This window comes from Chiloscyllium punctatum, chromosome 37 (assembly GCF_047496795.1).
Source record: "Chiloscyllium punctatum isolate Juve2018m chromosome 37, sChiPun1.3, whole genome shotgun sequence".
NCBI lineage: Eukaryota > Metazoa > Chordata > Chondrichthyes > Orectolobiformes > Hemiscylliidae > Chiloscyllium > Chiloscyllium punctatum.
The window spans coordinates 52,504,142-52,521,302 of NC_092775.1; the positions used below are offsets into that span (position 1 = coordinate 52,504,142).

The following is a 17,161-nucleotide window of genomic DNA, read 5'->3' on the forward strand; positions in this document are numbered from 1 at the left end:
CTTAAAAATCTGTACCAAGATACCTTTGTATCAAAGATGCTGCTGTAAGTGGCAACTTGCAAATTTCTCATTGGACTCATGCGAGTCCATGACAATAAAATTAATTCTAATTCAATGCGTATGGCTCCATTTGAAGAGCCTTTTGAGATGCTATTCCTCCTCACTGCAGCAATAGATTGGGGGAAAGTGAGGACTGCAGATGCTGGAGATCAGAGCTGAGAGCATGGTGCTGAAAAAGCAGAGCAGGTCAGCCAGCATCAGAGGAGTAGGAGAGTTGACATTTCAGGCATAAGCCCTTCATCAGGAATCTGCCAGGGGCTGCAGAAGCCTCTGTCTGTTCCCCTTCAATTGAATTCCCTACCACTACATTCTTGCTGCTCTACTTCCTTCCCTCTTGTGCAGCATGGTGCCATGAAGTTGTGCTTTTTCCTGCACAGGTCATCATTCCCCCCCCAACAGTATCCAAATGATATATCTGTTAGAAATGAGAACAGTCAAAATAGATTCCCTGATAAAGATTGTGACACCACCTCTTTTACTTCCTTCCCTGTCTCATCTGAAGATCCTATTTCCTGGAGTATTGTCCTGTCCCTCTCTCAACCAAGTCTCACTAACAGCAATGACATCATATTCCCCATGGCTTAATTTGTGCCCTCAACTCATCTGCCTTGTTTGACAGACTCCTAGAATTAAAATAAATACCATTCAAACTTGCCAAACTCTTAACTGACCAATAATGTCTAATTCACATAGTCAGAATGTCTTGTAGCCAGTGACATCCCTGACTCTGGCACCAGGGAAGCTCCTGTCTGTTCTCCTTACAATTGAATTCCCTACCACTACATCCCTGCCATTCTACTTCCTTCCCTCTTGTGCAGCATGGTGCTATGAAGTCATCTTCCCCCCATCATTATCCAAACGGTACATCTGCTAGAAGGGAAAATGGCCACATGGAACTCCTGAACTACCTGCCTTTCTCTGCCTAGGTGTTCCTCCAAGCCTTTTCAGTCTTCACCTGCGGTGTGACCCGCTCACTGAACATGCCAACCATGACTCAGCATCACGGGATGCTCCAGCACAAATTCAATCGCAGCTCCAGCTCCAAAATGTGGTTCACTAGTAGCTGCAGCTGGAAACATTTCCTGCACACATGGCCACTTCCATGATTTGCCATATAGCAGAGGAGGAAGATATCACAGGTACAAGCTTTACTGCCATGACTTCTTTTAATACTTGAGTTAGTCTATTTTCTTTAACTTATTAATTATGCTTATTAAATTACTCCCTTACCCAACTTTGCTTCAGTATATTGGCCCTGACTTTAACTAATTCATGTTGTTTCCAAATTAACCCCTTTTTCCAAAAATTACACTTTTTATAATCTAAAGCCAATCAACACACCACTCCTCTGTGATGCCACTCTTCGTTTTCCCAAACACATTAACTCAGTGGTCACAATACTCTAGCCCAGTGCAAAATGGCATTGAAATGGTGTTACAGAAATGCATTAGTTGCTGTAGAGACTTAACCTCCAGATTATACTTTGCCTGAGCTTGGGAGGAGGCTCCATGGATTATTTTCTCCGTAACAAGCCTATATGTTTTGCAATCATACCTTCAATAGTTTGGCTTTGAGTTTTCTTTCCTCCATTTTCCTTTGGAGATCTGCTATTTCTTCTTTATTCCCATTCAGTAAAATCACATCATCTTCTTTGAAAGGTTTCCCACACTGAAGAAAAATGGGGAAAAATATTAAAATTGTATCAATGGTATATTTATTTCACCAATCCAGTGTTACCATGCACTCAGATGGCCAGACTAATATTATTCTTGATCTTATTAGCTCAAGTGGAAAAAGATATTTAGTTACAAGTACAAGGAGACCCAACTTCGGCATAAGTATTCCAAGTGCTTCACCAGGATAAAATGTGCCTAATTAGAATTATCATGATTTACAAAAAAAACATTGATAAGCCGCAACAACAAAGTCAATCCTGTACTTACTCTAACTCCGATTTCCTGATACCTGTGACATCTTCAATTTTACATGAACTTTCAGCCAATACGTTTAAGAATTGGACACATAGAAGCAGTTAAACTGTCTGCCTCAAATCATGTGACTTCTTGCTTTGGACTATACAATATCAAATCGCCAGTGGATACGTATTTAAACACAGACAGAATTGGAAACTCGCAGACACCTGTAGAACTTTTACATCACTGTTTCAGAATGGTCCAATCTTGGAGATTCTAGGTGAGTTTTCTGCATTTTTAATATGGAACAGAAAGTGATATCAAAAGGTCAACAGCCACATTAGGTTTCCATTGTATCATGATTCAACTTCCCTGATCAAAGCTAACCCAGATGTGAAAGGCCACCATGGGATTCTCCTCTCTCCCACACATACTCTCACCTTCCCCCTCTCCCCCAAGTCTCTTTCACATGCACCCTCTTCCAATTGGTGCGCAGATTTGATCTCCGTGCACCTTCCCCTAATGTGCTCACATGCTATCCCCGCCCCCTTATGATGACGATCTCTTTCACCTTATGCATGAACTCTTTTCTCCCATTTACCATTTGACCTCTCTTCTTCCACTCTCTGCTCCTTCATGCCCCATTCCCTCCCCTCAGCTCTCTCTTCTCCCCACCAAATGTCTAACATGTGCTCTTCACTGACCCCCTATATGTTGTCTTTTCTGCTCCCTTGCTGCATACTCTCACTAGTTCCCTTGCCATCTCTCTCCTTCCTGCACTTCCAATCACATTCTCTTTCCCTCAATCATGTTCTCTCTCCCTCTGGTAGACAGCCTTCTTCCTTCCTTGCTGGACTCCCTTTATGCCCCATGTGTTGCTGGACTTCCATCTCCACCAACCCCACCCAAACCCAACTCACAAATATCGTCTACAGTGATTGTTAGGAGGGAGATGAAGAAAATACATACTCAATCAGAGGGTGGTGGGTGCCTGAAATTCACTGCCTAGTCTCGTGGTTGAGGCAGAAACCTCCAACTATTTTTAAAAAATACCCGGCTCTGTGCCCGAAATTCTGTCACCTGCAAGGCTACAGGCCACTGGTTTCATTCAGCAGCAGCAGCATCTGAATGGCTGCTTACTCACTGTAATGTGTTTATGGTTCAGTGGGGCACTATTTTACGACACAAACTTCAAAAAAAGGTCTGGCAGACAAGTTATAATGACACAATGAGTGAAAATAATGTTCTACATTATGTTACTTTCTAAACTTGCAATGTTTTACAGCCAAGAAAATCACGTTCTGCTATAATAAATTACGAATATTTTGTTTTAGAATCGAATTCCATCTTGGTTTAGTCCTTTATAATGTTTATCACTTAAGACAAGTGCATTTCAGAATCACTTTATGAACAAGATAGAAAGTCCTGCAAGCAAGTACAGAACTGGAAAGAAGATAAAAGGACAGAATCCAAATGGTCGTAATCTTGGGATTACTTCTACTGAGTATAGAAATAGGAGGCATATTGAGATGAATAATTTCTGAGACACTGGGACCGCTTTTAGGGGCAGTAAGATCTGTGCAAGGAGGGTTGGTTGCAGCACCTGAACCAGAATGGGACCAGCATTCTTGCAGGGATGTTTGTTAGCACTGCTGGGTGGGTTTAAACTAACTTGTGAGGGGGGGATGGGGTCTAAAAAGAAGGTTCAGCCGGACAAGATAGAATCCCGACAGTGTGAAAGCAAGCCACTCAGTCGAAGAAACACTTGCCTCACTACTAGGACCACAAACCACAAACTTCACCAACTTCATCAGCAAAGACAACATCCTCAAGCTAGTGCACCTGTGCCTCACCACCCACTTCACATTCAATAGAAAACCTACAAACAAGTTAGCAGAACACCCATGGGATCACCAATATCAGGGCTCATAGTGGAGGCAGTAATGCAGAGATTTGAACAAGCTGCCCTCCCATCTATCCAACCCAAACTTTGGGTCAGCTACGTAGATGACATTTTCGTCATGACAGAACAAAACAAGTTAGAGGAAACATACAACACCATCAACAATATCCTGACAGGCATAAAATTCACAAAGAGGAGGAGAACAGATTCCCATTCCTAGACAAAACAGTTGAATGTACAGTTAACGGAGACCTTCAAACCAGCGTCCACAGAACGACAACAAACACATATCAAATACTTAACTTCAGAAGCAATCATCCCAACACTTACAAACAGAGCTGCATCAAGACATTATTTTAATAAGCTACACCACACTACAGTACCCAAGAACTACAAAAAGAAGAAAACATCTGTATGACATTTTCAAGAAAATCGGTACCCAATAAACACAATCCGCTAATTCCTCAGAAACAAACCCAAACAAGCAGACACAATGCAATCAAGAACTATAGCCACATTACCCTACATCAAAGATATATCAGAAATGACTACTCAGACCCCTTGGCATCATGGTAGTTCAGCGGTTAGCACTGCTGCCTCACAGCGCCAGGGACCCGGATTCGATTCCCACCTCAGGCGACTGTCCGTGTGGAGTTTGCACATTCTCCCCATGTCTACGTAGGTTTCCTCTGGGTGCTCTGGTTTCTTCCCACCGTCCAAAGATGTACAGGTGAGGTGAATTGGCCATACTAAATTGCCCATAGTGTTTGGTGCCTTAGTCAGGGGTAAATGTATGGGAATGGGTCTGGGTGGGTTACACTTCAGAGGATCGGTGTGGACATGTTGGGCCAAATGGCCTGTTTCCACACTGTAGGGATTCTAATCTTCTAACCTAATCCAAAAACCTACAACACACTTAAACAGCAACTAATGAAACTAAAAGATCCATTAGACTCCACCAGCAAAATGGGCTGAGATGTGGCAGATGGAGTTTAATTCAGAAAAATACCAGGTGCATCATTTTGGGAAAGCAAATCTTAGCAGCACTTATACATTAAATGGTAAGGTCCTAGGGAGTGTTGCTGAACAAAGAGACCTTGGAGTGCAGGTTCATAACTCCTTGAAAGTGGAGTTGCAGGTAGATAGGATGGTGAAGGTGGTGTTTGGTATGCTTTCCTTTATTGGTCAGAGTATTGAGTACAGGAGTTGGGAGGTCATGTTGCGGCTGTACAGGACATTGGTCAGGCCACTGTTGGAATATTGCGTGCAATTCTGGTCTCATTCCTATCGGCAAAATGTTGTGAAACTTGAAAGGGTTCAGAAAAGATTTACTAAGATGTTGCCAGGGTTGGAGGATTTGAGCTACAGGGAGAGGTTGAACAGGCTGGGGCTGTTTTCCCTGGAGCGTCAGAGGCTGAGGGGTGACCTTATAGAGGTTTACACAATCATGAGGGGCAAGGATAGGGTAAATCGGCAAAGTGATTTCCATGGGGTGGGGGAGTCCAGAACTAGAGGACATAGGTTTAGGGTGAGAGGGGAAAGATATAAAAGAGACCTAAGGGGCAACTTTTTCACCTAGAGGGTGGTACATGTATGGAATGAGCTGCCAGAGGAAGTGGTGGAGGCTGGTACAATTGCAACAATTAAGAGACATTTGGATGGGTTATATGAATAGGAAGGGTTTTGAGGGATATGTGCTGGCAGGTGGGACTAGATTGGGTTGGGATATCTGGTAGGCATGGATGGGTTGGACCGAAGGGTCTGTTTCCATGCTGTACACCTCTATGGCTCTATGATTCTACAAGATGCCATGCAAGAACTGTAATAAAAAACACTACATCAGACAAACTAGCAGAAAACTTGCCACCAGGATAAATGAACACCAACTGGCCATCAAAAGACACGACCCACTACGACTAGTTTCTATACATAGAGACAAAGGAGGACACCACTTTGACTGGGACAACATACATCCTGGGACAGGCGAAACAAGGACACGCATGAGAATTCTTCGAGGCATGGCATCCTAACAGAACTCCATCGATAAACACATCAATTGAGATCCTACCTTCACTTGAAAAAAGAACCTGAAATAACATCACCCACTTTAAGAAACCAAGACCTATAAATAGAGAGGCAGGACATACTACCTGCGCTTCACTGGAGACTCTCACTGATGATGTTACCTAGTATGGTGATGAAACGTCAGAAAACAAACTTTCAAGCTCAATGAGCTAACTTACATACTTACCAAAACAGAATTATCACATTGTTGGAAGTTTTACTGTAGCGCCCCTAACAGTCTGAAAGAAATAAGAGGGAAGGTATGTAGATAAAGCTCAGAGAAGTGTAAAAGTAATATGGTAGTGATAGTAGGGAATTTCAACTCCCCCAGCATTATGAAAGGTTTGAAGGGATCAACATTGTTAAAATGTATCAAGGAGAGCTTTTTTAAGCCAGTGTGTAGACCATCATGCAAGAGCGCGATCCTGGACTTAATTTTAGGTACTGAAGTTGGGCAAGTAGTTGAGGTATCACGAGGGGAAGATCTTGCAGACATGGATGATAATTCCATTAGAGCCAAGATTATTACAGAGAAGGACAAGATTGAGCCTCAAATAAAAGTTCTAAACGGGGGGAAAACTGATTTTAATAAGATGAACTATGATTTCGCCACAGTGGACTGGGAGCAGGTATGTCTACATAAGTCTGCGAAAGCATTCAAGAATGAAACTGGGAAAGGATAAGGCCAACATGTTCCAATAAAGATAAATGATGGATGCAACAAATCCTGTGAACCCGTGTTGTCATGGGAATATAGAATTGGATAAAGAGTAAGAGAGGCTTATGCAAATACTGAGGCTCTAAACAGCAGAAGGTCTAAATGAGTACAGAAGGTATAAATGGAAACTTAAAAAAGAAAATTAGTAGAGTAAAAAGGAACATAAAAGAATAATGGCAGGCAAAATAAAGGAAAACCATAGCTAATTTTACAAGTATGTTGTGGTCACCTGAAGTCTCCACTCTGGCCATACCACACTCCCACCATTTCAGCCACCACTTCAGCCTCACCTATTACCCTTGCTTCAGGCCTATCACAACCTGGAGTTGCTGGCTCCAGTGCCAGGCCAGGTCTCCGCCTCAGCAAGAGTCCCACTCCGGCCGCCCTCTTCCATGATGTTACCTTCTCCATTGCCACCAACAGGAAAAATAGAAATCAGGTGCATTGGTAAGCCATTTGGCCCTTCAAGCCTGCAACACCACTCAATATGAAGAAGATGAAGAAGAAACAGGAAAAGAAAAAGAACAAAGACAAATGGAGTAGACTGGCCCAGCAGCCTGAAAGTTGCCTACTTTGCTGGCACCACCACCTTGTCTTGGGGAGACACTAGAGGGTGGTTGATCAAGAATGTCAAAAGCTGCACACAGATCAAAAAGAAGGAATAATTTACCTCTGCCAGTGACAAGAGAAATCGACAGCAATAACATCCAAACAATGGAAGCTCTCTCTTTGAAAGGCAAAAGAACTGAAATGTTAACTGCTTCTCTCTTTAAACAGACACTGCCTTACCTACTGCGTTCTTTTCCCCCAACATTTTCTGATTTCAGATCGAAAACAGGATACCACATATTTTCAATTAGGGTATGGTGAATACTGCTTTTAGTCTGCTTGCAACAGAAGAGGACTTTAACATGGAACTTTAATTTTTGTTCAAAGTTTGTGAGAAGGTTTGTAGCTCGGGTGCTCGTTGTTGTGGTTGTGTTCGCCGAGCTGGGAATTTGTGTTGCAGACGTTTCGTCCCCTGTCTAGGTGAAACCCTCAGTGCGTGGGGGCCTCCTGTGAAGTGCTTCTGTGATCTTCCCTCCGCCATTTGTAGTGGTTTGAATCTGCCGCTTCCGGTTGTCAGTTCCAGCTGTCCGTTGCAGTGGTCAGTATATTGGGTCCAGGTCGACGTGCTTATTGATTGAATCTACTATTATAGGACAAGCCAAACAGAGAACAGCCAGGGAATTCCTAGAGGCATGGCACTCATCCACAGATTCAATCAATAAGCACATCGACCTGGACCCAATATACCGACCACTGCAACGGACAGCTGGAACTGACAACCAGAAGCAGCAGATTCAAACCACTGCAAATGCCGGAGGAAAGATCACAGAAGCGCGTCACAGGAGGTTCCCAAGCACTGAGGATGTCACCTAGACAGGGGACGAAACGTCTGCAACTTTAGTTTTTGTCTCCTTTCCATAATAACTGCAAGCTTGAATTTTGCTTTAAATTTTAATGATTTCTACGGGAATCATAAAAGGCAATAATCAACCATGTCAGATGTTGAGAAGTTAAGAAAGACAAGGACACAATTAGTTATGAAGATCAATCATTTTCCACTTTCATAAGAAATCAAATTCCAAAATGGAAGTCCATCTTTAAAGGAAAATAAATTGAAACCTTTATGAAAAAAACTACTGTGAAATAGCGTGACCTTACTGTACTATAATTGGACTTATAATTCTTGCACTGCAATAAATACTTCTGAAGTTATTCCTCTGAGCTGATATGTTATTTTTGTTAATTACTGTAAACTGAGGTGAATTTATATGGCTTAGCAGCTACTGTATGGAACAGTGGTTCTACGTTCCAAACAAGGGTCATTTTATTATTAAACAGAATACCAACTGGAAAAAAAATTGGTTGCACTCCTCAACAAAAAGGACACACAGTTTTCGTGGTCTGCAACTGGGAGCAAATGATGGATACAAGGGAACATCTAAAATACAACCCAACAATTAACTACAATAGAATGACAGGTGTGGATGCTGGGGAAACAGACTGCTGTGGGGCTTGCTCTGTATTCCAAAACTGGAATCTCACCAAATTATTTTCCTACCCTGTTACTCTTTTAATACTTTTTCATTGTCACACTGCTTACTCCAAAAAGTTGTGTTAGTTCTCATCACTTAACAGTTTCAGACAGAAAAGCTTATTTGAGCATCCTAACCAGCACCTTATCCTCTCCATTTTGGTTTATTCAATTCTACTGAAGGACTCACATCTTTCAAATAAGATGTAATTTATATGCAAAATATTAACATGTCTTTTCTGGCTACTTTAAAGCAGGTTGCGTCACTATGTATTCTTGGCTGTATCTGCATTTATTTAAGTTAATATTTAACTTCTCAACATGAGATTTGATGATAGTCATCTGTTATAGTACAATGAAAGGTTTATTTTTTGTTTCTAACCTTTCACTGACAGGCTATTCTCTTCGGTTCAAAGACAAAGTGCAGTCAAACACAATTTACTGTCTCATATTTTCCAGTTTACTAAAACTGTTCAAATTTGAGTAGGAAATGCTTTATTCCATAATGCAAAGTCTGAACTTTCCAAATGCTTGGTCAGATACAAATGTCACACATGGTAGTTATTCTGTTAGGTCACATGTTAAAATGAATCTGATGTTCAACAAGATTACAGCCTCCTTAATTGTACTTCTGTTGAAGCGAAGCAAGGGAGAACTAGCCATTTGGATACATAACTGGCTCAAAGGTAGAAGACAGAGGGTGGTGGTGGAGGGTTGTTTTCCAGACTGGAGGCCTGTGACCAGTGGAGTGCCACAAGGATTGGCGCTGGGTCCTCTACTTTTTGCCATTTACATAAATAATTTGGATACGAGCATAAGAGGTACAGTTAGTAAGTTTGCAGATGACATCAAAATTGGAGGTGTAGTGGACAGCTAAGAGGATTACCTCCGATTACAACAGGATCTTGACCAGATGGGCCAATGGGCTGAGAAGTGGCAGATGGAGTTTAATTCAGATAAATGCGAGGTGCTGCATTTTGGGAAAGCAAATCTTAGCAGGACTTAGACACTTAATGGTAAGGTCCTAGGGAGTGTTGCTGAACAAAGAGACCTTGGAGTGCAGGTTCATAACTCCTTGAAAGTGGTGTCACAGGTAGATAGGGTAGTGAGGGCATCATGTGGTATGCTTTCCTTTATTGGTCAGAGTATTGAGTACAGGAGTTGGGAGGTCATGTTGCGGCTGTACAGGACATTGGTGAGGCCACTGTTGGAATATTGCGTGCAATTCTGGCCTCCTTCATATCGGAAAGATGTTGTGAAACATGAAAGGGTTCAGAAAAGATTTCCAAGGATGTTGTCAGGGTTGAAGGATCTGGAGCTACAGGGAGAGACTGAACAGGCTGGGGCTGTTTTCCCTGGAGCATTGGAGGCTGAGGGGTGACCTTATAGAGGTTTACAAAATGAGGGGCATGGATAGAGTAAATCGGCGAAGTCTTTTCCCTGGGGTCGGGGATTCCAGAACTAAATTTAGGGTTTAGGGTGAGAGGGGAAAGATATAAAAGAGACCTAAGGGGCAACTTTTTCACGCAGAGGGAAATGTGTATGGAATGAGCTGCCAGAGAAAATGATGGAGGCTGGTACAATTGCAACATTTAAGAGGCTTTTGGATGGCATATGAATAGGAAGGGTTTTGAGGGATATGTGCCAGGTGCTGGCAGGTGGGACTAGATTGGTTGGGATATCTGGTTGGCATGGACGGGTTGGACCGAAGGGTGTTTCCATGCTGTACATCTCTATGATTCTAAATGGGCAACTTTCAACATACCACTCCTTTTGCTGTAGACCTGCATTTCTTCCTTGAAGTACTTACGTAATTCCCTTTTAAAAGATTCAATCTGCCTTCCCCCACACTTTCAGGCAGTGTACTTCAGTTGACCTTTTCCTAATTTGAAGATTACAAACGGAACCAAACATGTTCACTCAGTGGCAACATATCCACTTGGGAGGAATGAGAAACCTTTAAGAAAATTGTTCTAATTTGTGAAAACCAAGATGTACCTCAGCAAGGAAAGAGGATTCTAGGAAGCGGGTAAACTGACAATGGTTAACAAAGGAGGTTAAAGACTGAATGAGATTGAAAGAAAAAACAGAAGTAGCAAATATTACTGGTAAACAAGAGAATTGGGAATGTTTTAAAAGCCAACAAAAAGCCTATTAAAACTTACAGAATACTGAACAGCCTGGACAGAGTGAACGTTGGGAAGACTTTTCCACTTGCAACAGAGACTAAGACTTGAAGGCATGGCCTTACGTTAAGGGGAAGACCCTTTAAATGGAGATGAGGAGACACTTCTGCAGCCAGAGAGTGGTAAATCTATGGAATTTATTGCCACAGAAGGCTGGAGAGGCCAGGTCATTGAGTATCTTTAAGACAGATGGATAGGTTCTTGACTGTCAAGGGGCCAAAGTTTATTGGAGAAGGTGGGAGAATGGGATTGAGAAACTTATCAGTCATGATTGAATGGTGGAGCAGACTCAATGGGTCAAATGGCCTAATTTCTGCTCCTATGTCTTATGGCCTTCTGAACATAGACCCCTTAGAGAATGAAGCTGGGAAAATAATAATTGGGAACCAGGAAATGGCAGAGAAGTTGAACAAATATTTTTTATCCATCTTCACAGGAAAAGATAGCATCCCAAAAATAATTATTAATCAACAGCTAAATGAGGGAGATTTAAAAAAGAACTATCGCTCAGGAAAAAATACTATGGAAATGAACGGGACTAAAGGCCAATAAATCACCTGGACCGAATGGATTGCATTCGATGATTTTAAAAGAATAGCTACAGGAGCTAGTGGATATATGATAGCAATTTTCCAAAAATCCTTAGACTCTGGAAAATTTGTAGTAGAGTATAAATCTGGGAATATAACACCTTTACTCAAACGTGAGACAAAAACAAAAATCAATTATAGGCTACTTAGCTTAACACCTGTCATTGGGAAAATGTTAGACTCCCATTACAATGGATGCAATACTGTATGTTCAAACACACAATATAACGAAGCTGAGTCAGCATGGGGTATATATTATGGATAGAAGACTAGCTAACTGGCAGAAGACAGAGATGGGATAATGGTGGCTTTTTGTATTACTGTAAGTAATCTAATCTAATCTAATCTTTTCAAAGTGTTAACCTCTAACAATTCCCACCTCAGGCGATTGACTGTGTGGAGTTTGCACATTCTCCCAGTGTCTGCGTGGGTTTCCTCCGGGTGCTCTGGTTTCTTCCCACAGTCCAAAAATATGCAGATTAGGTGAATTGGCCATGCTAAATTGCTCTTAGTATTAGGTGAAGGGGTAAATTTAGGGGAATGGGTCTAGGTGGGTTGCGCTTTGGCGGGTTGGTGTGGGCTTGTTGGGCCGAAGGGCCTGTTCCCACACTGTAAGTAATCTAATCTAATCTAAAAGTAGAATACCTGTTTATGGACCAGACCAAACCTCCTCAAAATATATCAAGGAATAGCCTTGACTCTGACCTTTATCTTATTTACAGGTAACTAAGGCGCTGTGTTCCAGATGTGATTTGATTGGTCACACTACTAGGCTTTAAGCAAAGCAAACCTTATTCTTCCATACAGTTAAAATACAAAACTAAAAATGAATCTGCATAACTTTAACTCTACTAAAAGACCTAATAAAAATAATACATTGTTTAACTACTACTCATCTATTGTTCCAATATAGAAGCAGCCCATAACCACACCCTTTGCAAATATAAATTCTGCAAATTCCCTCTCTTGCTGTCAGCTTCCGGTTCAGGAGAAAGGAAAAACCCAACAAACTGATTGCAGCACAGAGAACTGAGTTTTTTGCAGCAGCAGAGAGCTGATTCCAGCAGGTTCAACTCCAAAACTCCCAACTTCAACAACTAAAAGCTAAACTAAAACTGGAGTCTGTGTGAGCCTGATTCCACCCACTCACCCTTTGTCTGGAAAACAAAGGATCTAAAACTACTTGCTCTGCCTTCCATGGAGCAGACACCTTGGCATTAGATTTACAACGAGGGGGCCAGGACAGAACAAATCCCTCTTAACAGCACACGCCGGCACAATGCCACGGGAAAGATATACTGGCATTGGAGGCTGCCCAAAAAAACGTTCGCTCGGCCGCTCATGGGCATGGGGGGGGATTTTATGCGGAGAGGTTGAGGCGTTTGGAGATTAGAATGAGAGATATCTTGTTGAAACACAAGGATTCTTAGGGGGCTTGGCAGCGTACTTGCAAAGAAGTTGTTTTCCTTTGTGAGAGACTAGGTTCAGAAGCCTAACCTCACAGTTAGGAGTCACCCATTTAAGACAGAAATGAGAAGGATGTTTTTCCACCAAGGGCAGAGTGTCTGTGGAATTCTTTCCCGTAGATAGTTACAGAGGGTGGGTGATTAAATATATTCAAGTCTGAGAGACACAGATTTCGAATCATCAGGGGAATCAAGGATTACGTGGCAGGCAAGTGGAGTTGAGGATTATCAGATCAAGTATAGTATCATTGAATAGGGCAGCAGACTGCATGGGCTGAATGACCTACTTCTATGTCTTACGCTCTATGGACTTCAATGGAAGAAAGTTACTACCCTGGGAACTCTTGCAGTGACTAATGGCTTCCAACAACTACAGGGCATTTCCTTTTTGCGAGATGTGACTCTACAGCGACTGGAGAATTTTCACCAGCCGCTAATTTAATTGTACCAAGTTGTCACAAACAGTCAAATTCTGTGTTGATGCCAAGGACAGTAATTTTCACCTCATTCCTGCAATTTGGCTCTTCCTCCTATGTTCAGATTAAGGTTGAATTGAGTTCTGGAGCTGAACAATCCTGACGAAATCCAAGTGAGCAGTGAACAAGTTGCTGATGTACAAGTATTGCTTGTGGCAGGATGGTTATTGGCTGGACTGGACTTGTTATTAGACATAGTTGGGGTAATTTTTCACTTTGTTAGCTGCCAATGTTGCACCTGCATCACTAGTTCAGAAACTCAAGTTTTCAACAATACACTGAGATACTGTTAGCAACTCAGAGCATTTGCAGAGTCCAACACAGTGATTTCTTGACAAGGCACTGAATGAATACTCAGGGAAAAAGGTGGTTGCACTGCTTGCTAGTGTCACTGGACTAGTAATCCAGAGGCCCAGGCTAATGGTCTGGCTATGAGAGTACAAATCGCACCATGGCAGCTGGTGGAAACAAATTCAATTAATAAATATGGCATTAAAAGCTAGTCTCAGCAATGGCAGCGATGATAGCGATTATCATGGTTGTAAAAGCCCATCTGTTTCACTAATGTCACTCAGAGAAAGAAATCTGCCATCCTTGCCTTTTTTGGTTTACATATAACTCGAGATCAACAGCGAGTTGATTGACTTCGATATAGTTCAGCAAATCACGTAGAACAAGTATAAATGGAGATGAGTAACACTTGCTTGGCTTGTCACAAACATGCACATCCCACTGATTACTCTGAAGATTGATTCCAAAATGGCAGACACCTCAGATGGGAGCAAGATGAATCACTCTGTATTTTTGGCTGGTTATAAACATTTTCAGCCTGATCTTTCTCATTTACACTGGATCCCACCCTTCATTAAGAATGGGGATATTCACAGATGCTGCTCCTTTCAGTAGCTGTTTAAACAAGATACAGAATTGTGATCTCTCTATTTGTTATGTGATTATTTGCCTTCATCTATAAGCTGCTGTTTATACTGTTGAGAACGCATGTGGCTCTGGCAAGCTGGCACTTCATTTCCAGATATATCCAGTGCTCTCCCACACTCCTCAAGGTCAGTTGCCACAGGATTGTAGCGCTGTCACTCATGAACAGATGCACCTCTAACTGGGATTATTTTCTTCACTATATGCTGATGGTGGCATTGTGATCCAGAGGCACAGAAGTCATGGCAGTGGTAGAAGTTTAATTCAATCAATAAATCTGGAATAGAACATCAGAGCAGATGACGGTGGCAGAGTGGATAATTGAGTGGATAATTTTTGTAGTCACCAGAGAGATTGGCTTTCTTTTCCAGATTTCTTTTATAAACTGCATTTATTTCCAGCAGCTGCCATGACAGAATTTGAACTTAAGTTCCCATTGCCTTAGTGTGGATTATTCTCCGCTGTACCACTGCATCCCTCTAGAATACACTCTAGTTTTCTGATTGGAATGTACGAAACTACCTTTCATTACACTGCTTGAAAAAAGGACAGAGACTAGCAAAGATCCATAATGAACATAAGGGGCAAGTTACTATCCAATTGGCTCAGTAGCACACTAGAGTCATAGATGCCTGCATCACAAAAAAATCTTCAGCCCACCAAGTCTGCGCTCGTCAAAAACAAGTACCTAACTATTCTAATCCCATTTTCCAGCACTTGGCACGTAGTCTGGTATGCCCTGTACTTCTGTCTCTACCACTCTTTACACAAAGTCAGTGAGCTCTAGATTTCACCACACTCTGGATAAAAAAATTTTTCTTCATATCCCTTCTCAACCTCCTGCCACTTTCCTCAGATCCATTGCCCCGCGTCACACTACTCATAAGTTAGTCAGGTCCTGAAGGCATAGCTGTCACATGGGCTTCTTCACAATTCCTACAATAGATGCAGCCATCATTGTCAAGGCCAATATTTGTCACCCATCCTTTTGCTCTAGAATTCCTTGCTAGAAGAACATACTACAGCAGGTCTAGAATCACATGTAGCCCAGGGCCAAGCAAGAATAGCAGATTTCCTTGCTAAAAAGACATCAGTTAACTAGATAGGCTTTTATCTCAATTTGCTATCTACATTGTCACCATGAACGAACCTTTCTCTCCCCAAATTCCAGACTTGATTCCCTGCAGCACACAAAGTTCCTGCCACTGGCCATGTGCCAAAACTTCTCCAGGATCAAAGAATGCACCTTCAAAAGACATTCTTCCTTTACTAGAATTAATGCTCCCATTGGGGTCCTCCTTAAACCAGTTTTGCAATGCATTCCGTACCAGTGACCCAAGGAGGAAAAAATTCCATTTTTTCCACCTTGGTACGATCATTCTCCATATTCCATTTGGGCGCCTTAGAAACCTGAGTTCTGCTTAACAAAAATGCCTTTATTACATCAGGCTCCACTTAATATCTGGTCATTCATTGGCAGGATCTGCAGTATTTTATGAACTAGATACTATACATGTCCGAGGTTACCTCTACATTATTCCAAATAAGACCAAAGAACAGCACAGCACAGCACAGGAACACGCCCTATGGCCCAACAAGATTATGGCGACGCAACACCTCTCTAAACTAAAAGCCTTTTGCCTATAAATGATCTGTATCCCTCTATTCCCTGCCTATTTATGTATCGGTCAAGATGCCTCTTACATGTTGCTATTTGAATGTGCTCCTAACACCACCAATGGCAGCACATTCCAGGCGCTTAACATCCTCTTTGTCAAAAACTTAACACTCACATCTCCTTTAAATTTATCTCCTTTCCCCTTAAAGCTGTGTCCCCTTGTAACTGAAATTTCTACCCTGGGAAAAAGACTCCAACTATCCATGCTTCTAATAATTTAATAAATTTCTATCAGGTAGCCCCTCAACTTCTAACTTCAAGTGAAAACAAACCGAGCTTGTCGAATCCCATAACTAATATACTCCAAACCAGGCAACGTCCTGGTAAACTGTTCCCGCACCCTTTCCAAACATCCCACATCGTAGTGTAGTGACCAGAAATGTATGCAATATTCCAAATGTAGCCCAACTAAAGTTCTCTGCAGCTGCAACATGCCTTTGCAAATTTTATAGTCTTTGCCTCAACTGATGAAGGCAAGCGTATCACTTTCTTACCATCTTTTCCACTTGTTTTGCCACTTGCAGGGAACTGTGGACCTGTATGCCTAGATCCCTCTGTATGTTACTGTTTCTAAGGTTTCTGCCATTTACTGTGTACTCCCCACCGACATCATCTTTCATTTTGCCTGATGAAATCTGCCATTTCTCTACCTGAGTCTCCAGCTGCACTTTATCGTCCTCACGATCTGCAGCTCCCCCAATCTTTGCGTCATCTGCAAACTTACTAATTAGGTCACCTACATTCTCCTCCAAATCATTTATATACATATAATTATTACAAACAACGGGAGTCCCAGCACTGATCCCACTGGTCATTACTTAACGAATTTGAATAGTGGATCTGAAAGTAAACCAACAAACTGACCTTGGGTTTGTTAAATGAACATATACAATAAGCAAATTGACCTACTACACATTAATTTTCAGTACAGAGGTTCATCACTATTTACTGCAGCACTGCTTCAGTTCAATCAGTCCATGCTGAACATAATCCCAAACTAAACTAGCCCCATCTGTATACTCTTGGCCATATCCCTGCAAACCTTTCCTGTTTGTGTACTTATTCAAATGTCTTTTAAACACTGTAATTGT

At 41.9% G+C, this 17,161-nt stretch overlaps 1 protein-coding gene across 1 annotated transcript in view; it reads right to left on the reverse strand.

The window, feature by feature from the left end:
* Positions 1-17,161, reverse strand: part of rtf2 (replication termination factor 2) — a 157,097-nt gene that overhangs the window by 42,398 nt on the left and 97,538 nt on the right. Inside the window, exon 6 of the mRNA XM_072556828.1 lies at positions 1,615-1,728. Within this exon, the coding sequence (XP_072412929.1) occupies positions 1,615-1,728 (114 nt within the window). The remainder of the gene's footprint in view (positions 1-1,614; positions 1,729-17,161) is intronic.